At 43.0% G+C, this 19,575-nt stretch overlaps 1 protein-coding gene across 3 annotated transcripts in view; it reads left to right on the forward strand.

Moving 5' to 3' along the window:
• The first annotated feature begins 4,664 nt into the window (after positions 1–4,664).
• The window catches only part of LOC135531988 (protein MTSS 1-like), a 55,953-nt gene continuing 41,042 nt past the window's right edge, over positions 4,665–19,575 (forward strand). For all 3 annotated transcript variants that reach the window (XM_064959670.1, XM_064959672.1, XM_064959671.1), the window contains exons 1-3: positions 4,665–4,917; positions 6,020–6,111; positions 9,110–9,184. In XM_064959670.1, the coding sequence (XP_064815742.1) occupies positions 4,697–4,917; positions 6,020–6,111; positions 9,110–9,184 (388 nt within the window). In that variant the 5' untranslated portion in view covers positions 4,665–4,696. The remainder of the gene's footprint in view (positions 4,918–6,019; positions 6,112–9,109; positions 9,185–19,575) is intronic.

Consider the following 19,575-nt stretch of genomic DNA (forward strand, 5'->3'; position numbering starts at 1 on the left):
CTTGTGTGGCCGTAATGCCCCTTGTGTGGCCGTAATGCCCCCTTGTGTGGCCGTAATGCCCCCTTGTGTGGCCGTAATGCCCCCTTGTGTGGCCGTAATGCCCCCTTGTGTGGCCGTAATGCCCCTTGTGTGGCCTTAATGCCCCCTTGTGTGGCCGTAATGCCCCCTTGTGTGGCCGTAATGCCCCCTTGTGTGGCCGTAATGCCCCCTTGTGTGGCCGTAATGCCCCCTTGTGTGGCCGTAATGCCCCCTTGTGTGGCCGTAATGCCCCCTTGTGTGGCCTTAATGCCCCCTTGTGTGGCCTTAATGCCCCCTTGTGTGGCCGTAATGCCCCCTTGTGTGGCCGTAATGCCCCCTTGTGTGGCCGTAATGCCCCCTTGTGTGGCCGTAATGCCCCCTTGTGTGGCCGTAATGCCCCCTTGTGAGGCCGTAATGCCCCCTTGTGTGGCCGTAATGCCCCCTTGTGTGGCCGTAATGCCCCCTTGTGTGGCCGTAATGCCCCCTAATCCATGCCTTGCAGCCACCATAGTGGCCGTTGTGGACTGAATATCGTACTTGTACATCCCTCCTCCCGGCTGCCAATCGCCCTGCTCCGAAGCACCTCTCACTCACATGGGCTCTTTCAGATATATCTCAATTCTTATTGGCCAATGGCCATCACGTGATGGAATCCTTCTCGCGGGCATCACAGCTCGGATGTAGGCTACTAGTGAAGACACATCGGGGATTTAATGTCACGAGTCCTTCTTATCGAAGTTAGAGGTGCATGTTGAAAACGTTACAAAAACAACTGTCCACGTTTACTTTTTCGTCAGGAAACAAGATGAGTAACGAACATCAAGAGCACGAGCCTATTATGTTAATATACTATCCCCCCATAGTACAAAAGTTGACCCATTCTATTGGTCAGCTTGACCTTCTGTGTGAGAAATAAATATTCCAAACAGACTCTGGGACAGTTGTGGGATGCGATAGATCCCAAATTAATACCACCACTGAAGACAACATAAAAAAATACATTTTAAAAGCAATGAGGCTGATGCAACAGATCAGAAGATTTAGCTTAATATGTTGATAAACTATTAGGATATATCTTCACATTATAAACTATTAGCCTATATAGCTTCACATTATAAACTATTAGCCTATATAGCTTCACATTATAAACTATTAGGATATATAGCTTCACATTATAAACTATTAGGCTATATCTTCACATTATAAACTATTAGCCTATATAGCTTCACATTATAAACTATTAGGCTATATAGCTTCACATTATAAACTATTAGCCTATATATCTTCACATTATAAACTATTAGGCTATATCTTCACATTATAAACTATTAGCCTATATAGCTTCACATTATAAACTATTAGGCTATATCTTCACATTCTACACTATTAGGCTATAATTTCACATTCTACACTATTAGGCTATATCTTCACAGGCTATATCTTCACATTATAAACTATTAGCCTCTATTGCTTCACATTATAAACTATTAGGCTATATAGCTTCACATTATAAACTATTAGGCTATATCTTCACATTCTACACTATTAGGCTATATCTTCACAGGCAATATCTTCCCATTATAAACTATTGGGCTATATCTTCACAGGCTATATCTTCACATTATAAACTATTGGGCTATATCTTCACAGGCTATATCTTCACATTCTACACTATTAGGCTATATCTTCACATTATAAACTATTAGGCTATATCTTCACATAATAAACTATTAGGCTATATCTTCACATTATAAACTATTGGGCTATATCTTCACAGGCTATATCTTCACATTATAAACTATTGGGCTATATCTTCACAGGCTATATCTTCACATTCTACACTATTAGGCTATATCTTCACATTATAAACTATTAGGCTATATCTTCACATAATAAACTATTAGGCTATATCTTCACATTATAAACTATTAGGCTATATCTTCACATTATAAACTATTAGGATATATCTTCACATTATAAACTATTAGGATATATCTTCACATTACAAACTATTAGGATATACATTACATTACATTTAAGTCATTTGGCAGACGCTCTTATCCAGAGCGACTTACAAATTGGTGAATTCACCTTATGACATCCAGTGGAACAGCCACTTTACAATAGTGCATCTAAATCATTTAAGGGGGGGGGTGAGAAGGATTACTTTAACCTATCCTAGGTATTCCTTGAAGAGGTGGGGTTTCAGGTGTCTCCGGAAGGTGGTGATTGACTCCGCTGTCCTGGCGTCGTGAGGGAGTTTGTTCCACCATTGGGGGGCCAGAGCAGCGAACAGTTTTGACTGGGCTGAGCGGGAACTGTACTTCCTCAGTGGTAGGGAGGCGAGCAGGCCAGAGGTGGATGAACGCAGTGCCCTTGTTTGGGTGTAGAGCCTGATCAGAGCCTGGAGGTACTGCGGTGCCGTTCCCCTCACAGCTCCGTAGGCAAGCACCATGGTCTTGTAGCGGATGCCTTGGTGCCCTAACAGATGGCCTTGGTGCCTTAGCAGATGGCCTTGGTGCCCTAGCAGATGGCCTTGGTACCCTAGCAGATGGCCTTGGTGCCCTAACAGATGGCCTTGGTGCCTTCTTAGTGCGCTTGCACCTCTTGAAGGCCCTCATTGGGCCTTTAGGTTTATTACTGGTGATGGTTCTAGAACTCACCGTTGTGTTTTGTATCAAAAAGTGGGTTGGGCCTCTTTGTATGTAAGGAGAGAGCAGCGTTCTCTAGTGTTTATTTACAAAGCACTCATGCAGAAACCTCCTATTTATCTATCATCATTAATGACCAAACCCAGTCTCAGGCTTGGATAACACTGGAGGCCCCTTCCGTCTCCACAGAGTTGGGTAAAGCTACTTTTAGTTGGGTTGTTGTTGTGCCATTTATGTGGAACAACCTTTACAGAGCTCTCTGAAATGAAATGAGTAATGATCTGAGACCTCTAAGTTGATACATGTGTCTGTGTTTCTTCATATGTTGTGTGGTTTGTGTATATTGTGTGTCGTTGTATATGGTTGATGTATTTATGCAGGGCTCGTCTGGAAAAGACAACATAGACTCAGTAGGACTTTCCTGTCAAAATAAAGGGTTAATCATTATGTTGAAGTTTCCTATGCAGATTGGTTCAGCTCTAACCAGGATGTATTGTTTGTGTGTTACAGGAGGCACCAGGGACATTGGTTCAGCTCTAACCAGGATGTATTGTTTGTGTGTTACAGGAGGCACCAGGGACATTGGTTCAGCTCTAACCAGGATGTATTGTTTGTGTGTTACAGGAGGCACCAGGGACATTGGTTCAGCTCTAACCAGGATGTATTGTTTGTGTGTTACAGGAGGCAGCAGGGACATTGGTTCAGCTCTAACCAGGATGTATTGTTTGTGTGTTACAGGAGGCACCAGGGACATTGGTTCAGCTCTAACCAGGATGTATTGTTTGTGTGTTACAGGAGGCACCAGGGACATTGGTTCAGCTCTAACCAGGATGTATTGTTTGTGTGTTACAGGAGGCACCAGGGACATTGGTTCAGCTCTAACCAGGATGTATTGTTTGTGTGTTACAGGAGGCACCAGGGACATTGGTTCAGCTCTAACCAGGATGTATTGTTTGTGTGTTACAGGAGGCACCAGGGACATTGGTTCAGCTCTAACCAGGATGTATTGTTTGTGTGTTACAGGAGGCACCAGGGACATTAGTTCAGCTCTAACCAGGATGTATTGTTTGTGTGTTACAGGAGGCACCAGGGACATTGGTTCAGCTCTAACCAGGATGTATTGTTTGTGTGTTACAGGAGGCACCAGGGACATTGGTTCAGCTCTAACCAGGATGTATTGTGTGTGTGTTACAGGAGGCACCAGGGACATTGGTTCAGCTCTAACCAGGATGTATTGTTTGTGTGTTACAGGAGGCACCAGGGACATTGGTTCAGCTCTAACCAGGATGTATTGTTTGTGTGTTACAGGAGGCACCAGGGACATTGGTTCAGCTCTAACCAGGATGTATTGTTTGTGTGTTACAGGAGGCACCAGGGACATTGGTTCAGCTCTAACCAGGATGTATTGTTTGTGTGTTACAGGAGGCACCAGGGACATTGGTTCAGCTCTAACCAGGATGTATTGTTTGTGTGTTACAGGAGGCACCAGGGACATTGGTTCAGCTCTAACCAGGATGTATTGTTTGTGTGTTACAGGAGGCACCAGGGACATTGGTTCAGCTCTAACCAGGATGTATTGTTTGTGTGTTACAGGAGGCACCAGGGACATTGGTTCAGCTCTAACCAGGATGTATTGTTTGTGTGTTACAGGAGGCACCAGGGACATTGGTTCAGCTCTAACCAGGATGTATTGTTTGTGTGTTACAGGAGGCACCAGGGACATTGGTTCAGCTCTAACCAGGATGTATTGTTTGTGTGTTACAGGAGGCACCAGGGACATTGGTTCAGCTCTAACCAGGATGTATTGTGTGTGTGTTACAGGAGGCACCAGGGACATTGGTTCAGCTCTAACCAGGATGTATTGTTTGTGTGTTACAGGAGGCACCAGGGACATTGGTTCAGCTCTAACCAGGATGTATTGTTTGTGTGTTACAGGAGGCACCAGGGACATTAGTTCAGCTCTAACAAGGATGTATTGTTTGTGTGTTACAGGAGGCACCAGGGACATTGGTTCAGCTCTAACCAGGATGTATTGTTTGTGTGTTACAGGAGGCACCAGGGACATTGGTTCAGCTCTAACCAGGATGTATTGTTTGTGTGTTACAGGAGGCACCAGGGACATTGGTTCAGCTCTAACCAGGATGTATTGTTTGTGTGTTACAGGAGGCACCAGGGACATTGGTTCAGCTCTAACCAGGATGTGTATGAGACACAGAAGCATCGAGGCCAAGCTCAGAGACTTTTCAGTGTAAGGATGTTGTCATTTACAACGACACTACTACACCATCATTTACAATACATGTCACTTTGAACAAAATGAAGTTGTGTGTGTGTGTGTGTGTGTGTGTGTGTGTGTGTGTGTGTGTGTGTGTGTGTGTGTGTGTGTGTGTGTGTGTGTGTGTGTGTGTGTGTGTGTGTGTGTAACAGTGTCGTTAAAGTGATACATTACTGATGAATCTGTAGAATGTCACCCAGCTCAGCCGATTCTACTCTTTCCCAGCATTCCACTGTCTCAGGGGCATGTCTGGTCCACGACACACACACACACAGTCACACAGGGGGATCTCTAATTTCTTCAAGGCATTTTGGAGAAATTCTCCTTGCGTCTCCATGGCTGTGACAGTGTGCAGTAGTAAACCTAGGTGCCTGTGGTCAAGCCTAGCTACACACACACACACACACACACACACACACACACACACACACACACACACACACACACACACACACACACACACACACACACACACACACACACACACACACACACACACACACACACACACACATAAATGAAAACACACACACAGTCTGTCTGTCTCTCTGACAACATGTGTCTAGACCAGAGAGACCAGGGTGTTATATTAGTCTCAGCTGTCTGGCTCACATCACCACTATGCCCCGCCCCCTCATCACCATTGTGCCCGTCCCCCTCATCACAGTTATGCCCCGCCCCCTCACCACCACTATGCCCCGCCCCCTCACACCACTATGCCCCGCCCCCTCACCACCAATATGCCCCGCCCCCCCTCACCACTATGACCCGCCCCCTCATCACCACTATGCCCCGCCCCCTCGTCACCATTATGCCCTGTCCCCTCCACCACTATGCCCCGCCCCCTCATCACCATTATGCCCTGTCCCCTCCACCAGTATGCCCGTCCCCTCCACCAGTATGCCCGCCCCCTCATCACCGCTATGCCCCGCCCCCTCATCACCGCTATGCCCCGCCCCCTCATCACCACTATGCCCCGCCCCCTCATCACACTGGATTTCTAATGGGCTAGGAGAGATCCTAATAATACTGGATTTCTAATGTTTCTCACCTTTGTGATTGCTGTGACCTGCAGGGCTTTCATGGACTGCATGATCAACCCTCTACAGGAACAGATGGAGGAGTGGAAGAGAGGAACCAACACACTGGATAAGGACCATGCTAAAGGTATCATCATAACATATAGATATATAATAATATAGAGAGGAACCAACACACTGGATAAGGACCATGCTAAAGGTGTCATCATAACATATAGATATATAATAATATAGAGAGGAACCAACACACTGGATAAGGACCATGCTAAAGGTGTCATCATAACATATAGATATATAATAATATAGAGAGGAACCAACACACTGGATAAGGACCATGCTAAAGGTATCATCATAACATATAGATATATAATAATATAGAGAGGAACCAACACACTGGATAAGGACCATGCTAAAGGTGTCATCATAACATATAGATATATAATGATATAGAGAGGAACCAACACACTGGATAAGGACCATGCTAAAGGTATCATCATAACATATAGATATATAATAATATAGAGAGGAACCAACACACTGGATAAGGACCATGCTAAAGGTATCATCATAACATATAGATATATAATAATATAGAGAGGAACCAACACTCTGGATAAGGACCATGCTAAAGGTATCATCATAACATATAGATATATAATAATATAGAGAGGAACCAACACACTGGATAAGGACCATGCTAAAGGTATCATCATAACATATAGATATATAATAATATAGAGAGGAACCAACACACTGGATAAGGACCATGCTAAAGGTATCATCATAACATATAATGATATAGAGAGGAACCAACACACTGGATAAGGACCATGCTAAAGGTATCATCATAACATATAGATATATAATAATATAGAGAGGAACCAACACACTGGATAAGGACCATGCTAAAGGTATCATCATAACATATAGATATATAATAATATAGAGAGGAACCAACACTCTGGATAAGGACCATGCTAAAGGTATCATCATAACATATAGATATATAATAATATAGAGAGGAACCAACACACTGGATAAGGACCATGCTAAAGGTATCATCATAACATATAGATATATAATAATATAGAGAGGAACCAACACACTGGATAAGGACCATGCTAAAGGTATCATCATAACATATAGATATATAATAATATAGAGAGGAACCAACACACTGGATAAGGACCATGCTAAAGGTATCATCATAACATATAGATATATAATAATATAGAGAGGAACCAACACACTGGATAAGGACCATGCTAAAGGTATCATCATAACATATAGATATATAATAATATAGAGAGGAACCAACACACTGGATAAGGACCATGCTAAAGGTATCATCATAACATATAATGATATAGAGAGGAACCAACACACTGGATAAGGACCATGCTAAAGGTATCATCATAACATATAGATATATAATGATATAGAGAGGAACCAACACACTGGATAAGGACCATGCTAAAGGTATCATCATAACATATAGATATATAATAATATAGAGAGGAACCAACACACTGGATAAGGACCATGCTAAAGGTATCATCATAACATATAGATATATAATAATATAGAGAGGAACCAACACTCTGGATAAGGACCATGCTAAAGGTATCATCATAACATATAGATATATAATAATATAGAGAGGAACCAACACACTGGATAAGGACCATGCTAAAGGTATCATCATAACATATAGATATATAATAATATAGAGAGGAACCAACACACTGGATAAGGACCATGCTAAAGGTATCATCATAACACATAGATATATAATAATATAGAGAGGAACCAACACTCTGGATAAGGACCATGCTAAAGGTATCATCATAACATATAGATATATAATAATATAGAGAGGAACCAACACACTGGATAAGGACCATGCTAAAGGTATCATCATAACATATAGATATATAATAATATAGAGAGGAACCAACACACTGGATAAGGACCATGCTAAAGGTATCATCATAACATATAGATATATAATAATATAGAGAGGAACCAACACACTGGATAAGGACCAATCTAAAGGTATCATCATAACATATAGATATATAATAATATAGAGAGGAACCAACACACTGGATAAGGACCATGCTAAAGGTATCATCATAACATATAATGATATAGAGAGGAACCAACACACTGGATAAGGACCATGCTAAAGGTATCATCATAACATATAGATATATAATGATATAGAGAGGAACCAACACACTGGATAAGGACCATGCTAAAGGTATCATCATAACATATAGATATATAATGATATAGAGAGGAACCAACACACTGGATAAGGACCATGCTAAAGGTATCATCATAACATATAGATATATAATAATATAGAGAGGAACCAACACTCTGGATAAGGACCATGCTAAAGGTATCATCATAACATATAGATATATAATAATATAGAGAGGAACCAACACTCTGGATAAGGACCATGCTAAAGGTATCATCATAACATATAGATATATAATAATATAGAGAGGAACCAACACACTGGATAAGGACCATGCTAAAGGTATCATCATAACATATAGATATATAATAATATAGAGAGGAACTAACACTCTGGATAAGGACCATGCTAAAGGTATCATCATAACATATAGATATATAATAATATAGAGAGGAACTAACACTCTGGATAAGGACCATGCTAAAGGTATCATCATAAAATATAGATATATAATAATATAGAGAGGAACCAACACACTGGATAAGGACCATGCTAAAGGTATCATCATAACATATAGATATATAATAATATAGAGAGGAACCAACACTCTGGATAAGGACCATGCTAAAGGTATCATCATAACATATAGATATATAATAATATAGAGAGGAACCAACACTCTGGATAAGGACCATGCTAAAGGTATCATCATAACATATAGATATATAATAATATAGAGAGGAACCAACACACTGGATAACGACCATGCTAAAGGTATCATCATAACATATAGCTATATAACAATATAACCATACACTACAAGCCAGTGTCATGTACACTACATGACCAGAAGTATGTGCACACCTGCTCGTCGAACATCTCATTCCAAAATGTTGACCCCCATCCCCCCCCACAGAGTACAAGAAAGTTCGGAGTGAGATCAAGAAGAAGTCTTTAGACACTCTGAAGCTACAGAAGAAAGCAAAGAAAGGTACTCTATCCATCTATCTATCCATCCATCATCTATTTGTCCATCTATCTATCTATCCATCTACCCATCTACCCATCTATCCATCTATCCATCCACCTATCTATCCATCTACCCATCTATCTATCACTTCTCTACTGGCTGTGCCATACAAATATAATTATTACAGCATATGTCCGATACATATAATGTCTGTGGGCCATATGAAGTACAGTGTGAACCCTGTAGCTCTATGGGCGGTCGTTTCCCCTTGAGGTCATACCTACACCTCCATGTCGTCTAAAGGAAAGAGAGTTGACCGTCAATGAGGCTACTCAGGGACTCTACAGTATAGAACACAGTACATATTCATGTAACATTTACCATATATAGTACATCTCTTTGTTCCTTTATCATCTCTGAACGTCAATGAGGCTACTCAGGGACTCTACAGTATAGAACACAGTACATATTCATGTAACATTTACCATATATAGTACATCTATTTGTTCCTTTATCATCTCTGAACGTCAATGAGGCTACTCAGGGACTCTACAGTTTAGAACACAGTACATATTCATGTAACATTTACCATATATAGTACATCTCTTTGCTCCTTTATCATCTCTGAACGTCAATGAGGCTACTCAGGGACTCTACAGTATAGAACACAGTACATATTCATGTAACATTTACCATATATAGTACATCTCTTTGCTCCTTTATCATCTCTGAACGTCAATGAGGCTACTCAGGGACTCTACTGTATAGAACACAGTACATATTCATGTAACATTTACCATATATAGTACATCTCTTTGTTCCTTTATCATCTCTGAACGTCAATGAGGCTACTCAGGGACTCTACAGTATAGAACACAGTACATATTCATGTAACATTTACCATATATAGTGCATCTCTTTGTTCCTTTATCATCTCTGAACGTCAATGAGGCTACTCAGGGACTCTACAGTATAGAACACAGTACATATTCATGTAACATTTACCATATATAGTACATCTCTTTGTTCCTTTATCATCTCTGAACGTCAATGAGGCTACTCAGGGACTCTACAGTATAGAACACAGTACATATTCATGTAACATTTACCATATATAGTACATCTCTTTGTTCCTTTATCATCTCTGACCGTCAATGAGGCTACTCAGGGACTCTACAGTATAGAACACAGTACATATTCATGTAACATTTACCATATATAGTACATCTCTTTGTTCCTTTATCATCTCTGAACGTCAATGAGGCTACTCAGGGACTCTACAGTATAGAACACAGTACATATTCATGTAACATTTACCATATATAGTACATCTCTTTGTTCCTTTATCATCTCTGAACGTCAATGAGGCTACTCAGGGACTCTACAGTATAGAACACAGTACATATTCATGTAACATTTACCATATATAGTACATCTCTTTGCTCCTTTATCATCTCTGAACGTCAATGAGGCTACTCAGGGACTCTACAGTATAGAACACAGTACATATTCATGCAACATTTACCATATATAGTACATCTCTTTGTTCCTTTATCATCTCTGAACGTCAATGAGGCTACTCAGGGACTCTACAGTATAGAACACAGTACATATTCATGCAACATTTACCATATATAGTACATCTCTTTGTTCCTTTATCATGTCTGAACGTCAATGAGGCTACTCAGGGACTCTACAGTATAGAACACAGTACATATTCATGTAACATTTACCATATATAGTACATCTCTTTGTTCCTTTATCATCTCTGAACGTCAATGAGGCTACTCAGGGACTCTACAGTATAGAACACAGTACATATTCATGTAACATTTACCATATATAGTACATCTCTTTGTTCCTTTATCATCTCTGAACGTCAATGAGGCTACTCAGGGACTCTACAGTATAGAACACAGTACATATTCATGTAACATTTACCATATATAGTACATCTCTTTGTTCCTTTATCATCTCTGAACGTCCATCTCTCTAACGTACATTTGGTACGCTTAGGCAAATGGACATGCAAATTGAGTTGAGCATCCTTCCCTACCGAATGTCTTTACTCTATGCTATGGTTTCGGTTTAGTTACGTACGACTGTTTCTGATCTCTGTCCGACTCTGCGGACGGTCAGATATCATCTTTACACAGGAATCTGTCTAAATGATGTCTGGAAACATGGAGGGGAGAAAACAACAGAGTCAGCTCATGTTGACCGTCATTATACTGAAACCAGGACACTGTCTGTGTCCCAAATGGCACCCTGTTCCCTATATAGTGCACTACTTTAGACCAGGGTCTATAAAAAAGAAGTGCACTACATAGGAAATAGGGTGCCATTTGGAACAGATTCTCTGCTCAACTTCTGAGTATCAGTTTGTGTCTTCTCCTCGTAGGACAGCACATCCCAGTTGAATAAGCATATGCAGTCAGTGGGTCTTTGTGTAGGCCTACGCACCATGAAAGGAAATGGAGACGCTTATTGAAAAGGTTCAATATGTGTCTAGACAGATAGACATATGAGAGCGAGCGTCTATGGGAAGCTCCTATTCAAGCTGCCAGTTATCTTGAGTGACTGAAGTCCAGTTGAAATTTCAAAATGTCCGTCTTGAAAGCACCAAAACATCTATGCATTTTCTGCATTTCAAAGTGAACTTCAACTTTAAAAAAAATACTTATTTAGCTCAAATACTGTGCTGTTGTAGCTAGCCTAAATTATTAAAAAAAACAGCTAAAACACTAAACTAGTTAGTCAAAATAATCAAAACCAGCTGGAACACGAAACTAGCTAGCCTAAATGTCTTGATTAAAGCCACCTGAAACGATGATATAGCTAGCCTAAATGACCAAAACTACCTGAAACACTAAACTAGCTAGCCTAAATGTCTTGATTAAAGCCACCTGAAACGATGATATAGCTAGCCTAAATGTTTTGATCAAAACCACACTGAACTAGTTAGCCAAAATGACCAAAACTACCTGAAACACTGAAGTAGCTAACTAACTGACCAAAACCACTGAACTAGCTAGTCAAAAATCAAAACCACCTGAAACACTGAACTAGTTAACTTAAATGCCTTAATTAAAACCACCTGAAACACTGAACTAGTTAACTTAAATGCCTTAATTAAAACCACCTGAAACACTGAACTAGTTAACTTAAATGCCTTAATTAAAACCACCTGAAACACTGAACTAGTTAACTTAAATGCCTTAATTAAAACCACCTGAAACACTGAACTAGTTAACTTAAATGCCTTAATTAAAACCACCTGAAACACTGAACTAGTTAACTTAAATGCCTTAATTAAAACCACCTGAAACACTGAACTAGTTAACTTAAATGCCTTAATTAAAACCACCTGAAACACTGAACTAGCTATCCTAAATGTTTTGATCAAAACCACACTGAACTAGTTAGCCAAAATGACCAAAACTACCTGAAACACTGAACTAGCAATCCTAAATGTTTAGTTTTTCGACAAGATTGAACCAATACACACGTTTCTAGTCTCTCCTAGGAGAGGCCCTGTGCTTTACTCGGAGCTAAAAGGAAATGGGTCAATCTTGACTTCAAGGGGGAGTTTTCACCTTTGGACACGTGAACAGTGGAGCGTTTAACGCCATATATCTGTCTAGACTGAATTCTTCAAACATGTTTTTCCAGCTTGGCCTCTTCATCATGAAGGCTGTTATTAGTGCAACGCGTTTCACCCTCACAAACAGTCCTCTTTGGCAGATCAAACAACGAGACCCATGTTGGGTCAGATAATGAATGCGGTGAGATGTGTCAGTGTCGACGCGGACAATTTTGTAAGTCGCTTAGTTTATCCTGAGAGTCTGGCGAAGCTAAACGGGCCATTTTTAGACGCACAGTGACAGTCACAGTGACAGTGACACTTATTAGCAACATGATTTGTGCAGTCTCCTTCAGGCCTCTTGACTGACTGAAATGTTTTCCTCTTTACGGCCGTGTCGTCGACCTTATTGCCCCCCCCCCTGCCCGGCCACTGGGCACCTGTTGTTGTTGCCCTGCAGCTGATGCCCTGGGTAAGTCTGCCCTGGTCTGTCTGTTAGTCTGTCTGTCAGCCCTCCAGCCTGCTCTGTGGACTCTCTGTGGGGTCCGGGGTTTCAGTCTGTCTGTCAGCCCTCCAGCCTGCTCTGTGGCCTCTCTGTGGGGTCCGGGGTTTCAGTCAGTCTGTCAGTCCTCCAGCCTGCTCTGTGGCCTCTCTGTGGGGTCCGGGGTTTCAGTCAGTCTGTCAGTCCTCCAGCCTGCTCTGTGGCCTCTCTGTGGGGTCCGGGGTTTCAGTCAGTCTGTCAGTCCTCCAGCCTGCTCTGTGGCCTCTCTGTGGGGTCCGGGGTTTCAGTCAGTCTGTCAGTCCTCCAGCCTGCTCTGTGGCCTCTCTGTGGGGTCCGGGGTTTCAGTCAGTCTGTCAGTCCTCCAGCCTGTTCTGTGGCCTCTCTGTGGGGTCCGGGGTTTCAGTCAGTCTGTCAGTCCTCCAGCCTGCTCTGTGGCCTCTCTGTGGGGTCCGGGGTTTCAGTCAGTCTGTCAGTCCTCCAGCCTGTTCTGTGGCCTCTCTGTGGGGTCCGGGGTTTCAGTCAGTCTGTCAGTCCTCCAGCCTGTTCTGTGACCTCTCTGTGGGGTCCGGGGTTTCTACCTTGTGCTGCTATGCTGCTTCGTGTCCCGTTCTGTTCTGCTCCTTCCACTAACTACCCCTCGCTCTTCCTCTCTCTCTTCCTCTCTCTCCCTCTGTCTCTTCCTCTCTCTCTTCCTCTGTCTCTCTCTCTCTCTCTCTCTCTCTCTCTCTCTCTCTCCTCTCTCTCGCTGCCTCCCCCCTCTCTCTCTCTCGCTGTCTCTCCTCTCTCTCCCTCTGTCTCTTCCTCTCTCTCTTCCTCTGTCTCTCTCTCTCTCTCTCTCTCTCTCTCTCTCCTCTCCTCTCTCTCGCTGCCTCCCCCCTCTCTCTCTCTCGCTGTCTCTCCTCTCTCTCTCTCTCTCTCTGTTTCTCTCTCGGCCTTTCCTCTGTCTCTCAATGTCTCTCCTCTCCTTCCTCTCTCTTTCCTCACTCTCTCTGTCCTTTCTCTCTGTCTCTCTGTTCTGTCTCCTCCTCTGTCCCCTGCTATGCTCCCTACTGTCCTGTCCACTCCTCTGTCCCCTGCTATGCTCCCTACTGTCCTGTCCACTCCTCTGTCCCCTGCTATGCTCCCTACTGTCCTGTCCACTCCTCTGTCCCCTGCTATGCTCCCTACTGTCCTGTCCACTCCTCTGTCCCCTGCTATACTCCCTACTGTCCTGTCCACTCCTCTGTCCCCTGCTCTGCTTCCTACTGTCCTGTCCACTCCTCTGTCCCCTGCTCTGCTTCCTACTGTCCTGTCCACTCCTCTGTCCCCTGCTCTGCTTCCTACTGTCCTGTCCACTCCTCTGTCCCCTGCTCTGCTTCCTACTGTCCTGTCCACTCCTCTGTCCCCTGCTCTGTTTCCTACTGTCCTGTCTCCTCCTCTCTCCTCTCTCTTCTCTCTCTTCCTTCTCTCTCTCTGTGGTTTAATTCTCCTGCCTTCACTGCTTCGTGGTTTGTTTTGGTTTCAATCGTCTTTGTTAATCAGCTCAGCGCCACTGAAGCTCACACACACACTAATCATTATCTGTGGAGGTAGAGAACACACACACACTAATCATTATCTGTGGAGGTGGAGAACACACACACACACTAATCATTATCTGTGGAGGTAGAGAACACACACACACACACTAGTCATTATCTGTGGAGGTAGAGAACACACACACACACACACTAATCATTATCTCTGGAGGTGGAGAACACACACACACTAATCATTATCTGTGGAGGTAGAGAACACATACACACACTAATCATTATCTGTGGAGGTAGAGAACACACACACACTAATCATTATCTGTGGAGGTAGAGAACACACACACACACACTAATCATTATCTGTGGAGGTAGAGAACACACACACACTAATCATTATCTCTGGAGGTGGAGAACACACACACACTAATCATTATCTGTGGAGGTAGAGAACACACACACACACACACACACTAATCATTATCTCTGGAGGTGGAGAACACACACACACTAATCATTATCTGTGGAGGTAGAGAACACACACACACACACACTAATCATTATCTGTGGAGGTAGAGAACACACACACACACACACTAATCATTATCTGTGGAGGTAGAGAACACAAACACACACCAGTCATTAAGACAGGAGCACAAAGTGCTGATTTTCCACTCCACCACTCTCACCCCCAGCCTTCCCTAATGATTGGCAGAGGTCACACACAGCCCTTCGCAGCATCAGAACAGGGGTCTGCTCAGCATTTAGATGAAGCTGTGCTGGTCTGTTTTCCCAGTCAGGACAAGGTGGTATTTGTTAATATGTAAGAGGCCAATGGAAACAGACATGTACACTACCGTTCAACAGTTTGGGGTCACTTAGAAATGTCCTTGTTTTTGAAAGAAAAGCAACAAAAAATGCCCATTAAAATAACATCAAATTGATCAGAAATACAGTGTAGACATTGTCAATGTTCTAAATGACTATTGTAGCTGGAAATGGCTGATTTTAATGGAATATCTACATAGGCGTACAGAGGCCCATTATCAGCAACCATCACTCCTGTGTTCCAACGGCACGTTGTGTTAGCTAATCCTAAGTTTATCATTTTAAAAGGCTAATTGATCATTAGAAAACCATTTTGCAATTATGTTAGCACAGTTGAAAGCTGTTGTTCTGATTAAAGAAGGAATAAAACTGGCCTTCTTCAGACTAGTTGAGTATCTGGAGCATCAGCAGTTGTGGGTTCGATTTCAGGCTCAAAATGGCCAGAAACAAGAAACTTTCTTCTGAAACTCGTCAGTCTATTCTTGTTCTGAGAAATGAAGGCTATTCCATGTGAGAAATTGCCAAGAAACTGAAGATCTTGTACAACGCTGTGTACTACTCCCTTCACTGAACAGCACAAACTGGCTCTAACCAGATAGAAAGAGGAGTGGGAGGCCCCGGTGCACAACGGAGCAAGAGGACAAGTACATTAGAGAGTCTAGTTTGAGAAACAGACAACCCTACAAGTCCTCAACTGACAGCTTCTTCAAATAGTACCCGCAAAACACCAGTCTCAACGTCAACAGTGAAGAGGCGACTCCGGGATGCTGGCCTTCTAGGCAGAGTTGCAAAGAAAAAGCCATATCTCAGACTGGCCAATAAAAAGCCATATCTCAGACCGGCCAATAAAAAGCTATATCTCAGACCGGCCAATAAAAAGCTATATCTCAGACCGGCCAATAAAAAGCCATATCTCAGACCGGCCAATAAAAAGCCATATCTCAGACCGGCCAATAAAAAGCTATATCTCAGACCGGCCAATAAAAAGCCATATCTCAGACCGGCCAATAAAAAGCCATATCTCAGACCGGCCAATAAAAAGCCATATCTCAGACCGGCCAATAAAAAGCCATATCTCAGACCGGCCAATAAAAAGCCATATCTCAGACTGGCCAATAAAAAGCCATATCTCAGACCGGCCAATAAAAAGCTATATCTCAGACTGGCCAATAAAAAGCTATATCTCAGACCGGCCAATAAAAAGCTATATCTCAGACCGGCCAATAAAAAGCCATATCTCAGACCGGCCAATAAAAAGCTATATCTCAGACCGGCCAATAAAAAGCTATATCTCAGACTGGCCAATAAAAAGCTATATCTCAGACCGGCCAATAAAAAGCTATATCTCAGACCGGCCAATAAAAAGCTATATCTCAGACCGGCCAATAAAAAGCTATATCTCAGACCGGCCAATAAAAAGCTATATCTCAGACCGGCCAATAAAAAGCTATATCTCAGACCGGCCAATAAAAAGCCATATCTCAGACCGGCCAATAAAAAGCCATATCTCAGACCGGCCAATAAAAAGCCATATCTCAGACCGGCCAATAAAAAGCCATATCTCAGACCGGCCAATAAAAAGCTATATCTCAGACCGGCCAATAAAAAGCCATATCTCAGACCGGCCAATAAAAAGCCATATCTCAGACCGGCCAATAAAAAGCCATATCTCAGACCGGCCAATAAAAAGCTATATCTCAAACCGGCCAATAAAAATATTAAGATGGGCAAAGAACAGACACTGGACAGAGGAACAAGGACATTTATAAGTGACCCCAAACTTTTGAACGGTAGCATGTGTGTTTTAGTTGTCTTCCTTGGATAGAGGGCTGCTCTACTCACCTGGAACCTATGTTGTTCGGTATGATGTTTTCAACAGGCCCCAGACTTAGAGGGACAACTGGGATTCTGGGACATTGTATCAGTCAAATGAAGATAAGGGACTGAGGATAATCTCAGACTTGGAGGGAGGGAGGGAGGGAGGGAGGGAGGGAGGGAGGGAGGGAGGGAGGGAGGGAGGGAGGGAGGGAGGGAGGGAGGGAGGAGGGAGGGAGGGAGGGAGGGAGGGGTAATGTACAGAGCTAACAGTAACAGAGAGGGAATGGACTCATAACTGCAGCCTCTCACTGAATATTTATGATTTCATACTGTATCGTATGAAAGGAGTTCACTCTCTAGTTTAATATTTATGATTCTATACTGTAGTTCCCTCTAGTTTAATATTTATGATTCTATACTGTAGTTCACTCTAGTTTAATATTTATGATTCTATACTGTAGTTCTTTCAAGTTTAATATTTATGATTCTATGCTGTACCATATGAGGGGAGTTCACTCTAGTTTAATATTTATGATTCTATACTGTAGTTCTCTCTAGTTTAATATTTATGATTCTATACTGTAGTTCTCTCTAGTTGTGGCCTCGTTTCATCTGATTGAAGAGCAGGCGGTGCTGATTAATCAGGTCTAGAGCCTGCAAGCTGCCTTCTGTAACTGACCTGTATCTCCAAGGCATCCAGTTTTGACACACATACTGTAACTAATGATCTAGTATGAGTTTCTCCTGTCTCTTCGTCCTCAGTTAGCCCCTGGATGAACAACACAGTGAGACTGTAGTTTCTCCTGTCTCTTCGTCCTCAGTTAGCCCCTGGATGAGCAACACAGTGAGACTGTAGTTTCTCTTGTCTCTTAGTCCTCAGTTAGCCCCTGGATGAACAACACAGTGTGACTGTAGTTTCTCCTGTCTCTTAGTCCACAGTTAGCCCCTGGATGAACAACACAGTGTGACAGTGAGACTGTAGTTTCTCCTGTCTCTTCATCCTCAGTTAGCCCCTGGATGAACAACACAGTGAGACTGTAGTTTCTCCTGTCTCTTCGTCCTCAGTTAGCCCCTGGATGAACAACACAGTGGGACTGTAGTTTCTCCTGTCTCTTCGTCCTCAGTTAGCCCCTGGATGAACAACACAGTGAGACTGTAGTTTCTCCTGTCTCTTAGTCCTCAGTTAGCCCCTGGATGAGCAACACATTGAGACTGTAGTTTCTCCTGTCTCTTCGTCCTCAGTTAGCCCCTGGATGAACAACACAGTGGGACTGTAGTTTCTCCTGTCTCTTCGTCCTCAGTTAGCCCCTGGATGAACAACACAGTGAGACTGTAGTTTCTCCTGTCTCTTCGTCCTCAGTTAGCCCCTGGATGAACAACACAGTGAGGCTGTAGTTTCTCCTGTCTCTTAGTCCTCAGTTAGCCCCTGGATGAACAACACAGTGAGACTGTAGTTTCTCCTGTCTCTTCGTCCTCAATTAGCCCCTGGATGAACAACACAGTGAGACTGTAGTTTCTCCTGTCTCTTCGTCCTCAGTTAGCCCCTGGATGAACAACACAGTGAGACTGTAGTTTCTCCTGTCTCTTCGTCCTCAGTTAGCCCCTGGATGAACAACACAGTGAGACTGTAGTTTCTCCTGTCTCTTAGTCCTCAGTTTGCCTCTGGATGAACAACACAGTGAGACTGTAGTTTCTCTTGTCTCTTCGTCCTCAGTTAGCCCCTGGATGAACAACACAGTGAGACAGTGAGACTGTAGTTTCTCCTGTCTCTTCGTCCTCAGTTAGCCCCTGGATGAACAACACAGTGAGACTGCATGTGTGTGTTATTGATGACTCTGTATACAACATTTGATGATAGGAGGATTCAAATTGAGTGGGAGAGTTAACCTGTCCTGTTTGTTCTGCTCTCTGTCTCACTCCCTCCTCCTGTCCTGTCCTCCCCTGTCTAGCCATGTCCTGTCTGTTCTGCTCTCTGTCTCACTCCCTCCTCCTGTCCTCTCCTCCCCTGTCTAGCCCTGTCCTGTTTGTTCTGCTCTCTGTCTCACTCCCTCCTCCTGTCCTGTCCTCCCCTGTCTAGCCATGTCCTGTCTGTTCTGCTCTCTGTCTCACTCCCTCCTCCTGTCCTCTCCTCCCCTGTCTAGCCCTGTCCTGTTTGTTCTGCTCTCTGTCT

Source organism: Oncorhynchus masou, unplaced genomic scaffold (genome assembly GCF_036934945.1).
Source record: "Oncorhynchus masou masou isolate Uvic2021 unplaced genomic scaffold, UVic_Omas_1.1 unplaced_scaffold_1697, whole genome shotgun sequence".
Taxonomy (NCBI): domain Eukaryota; kingdom Metazoa; phylum Chordata; class Actinopteri; order Salmoniformes; family Salmonidae; genus Oncorhynchus; species Oncorhynchus masou.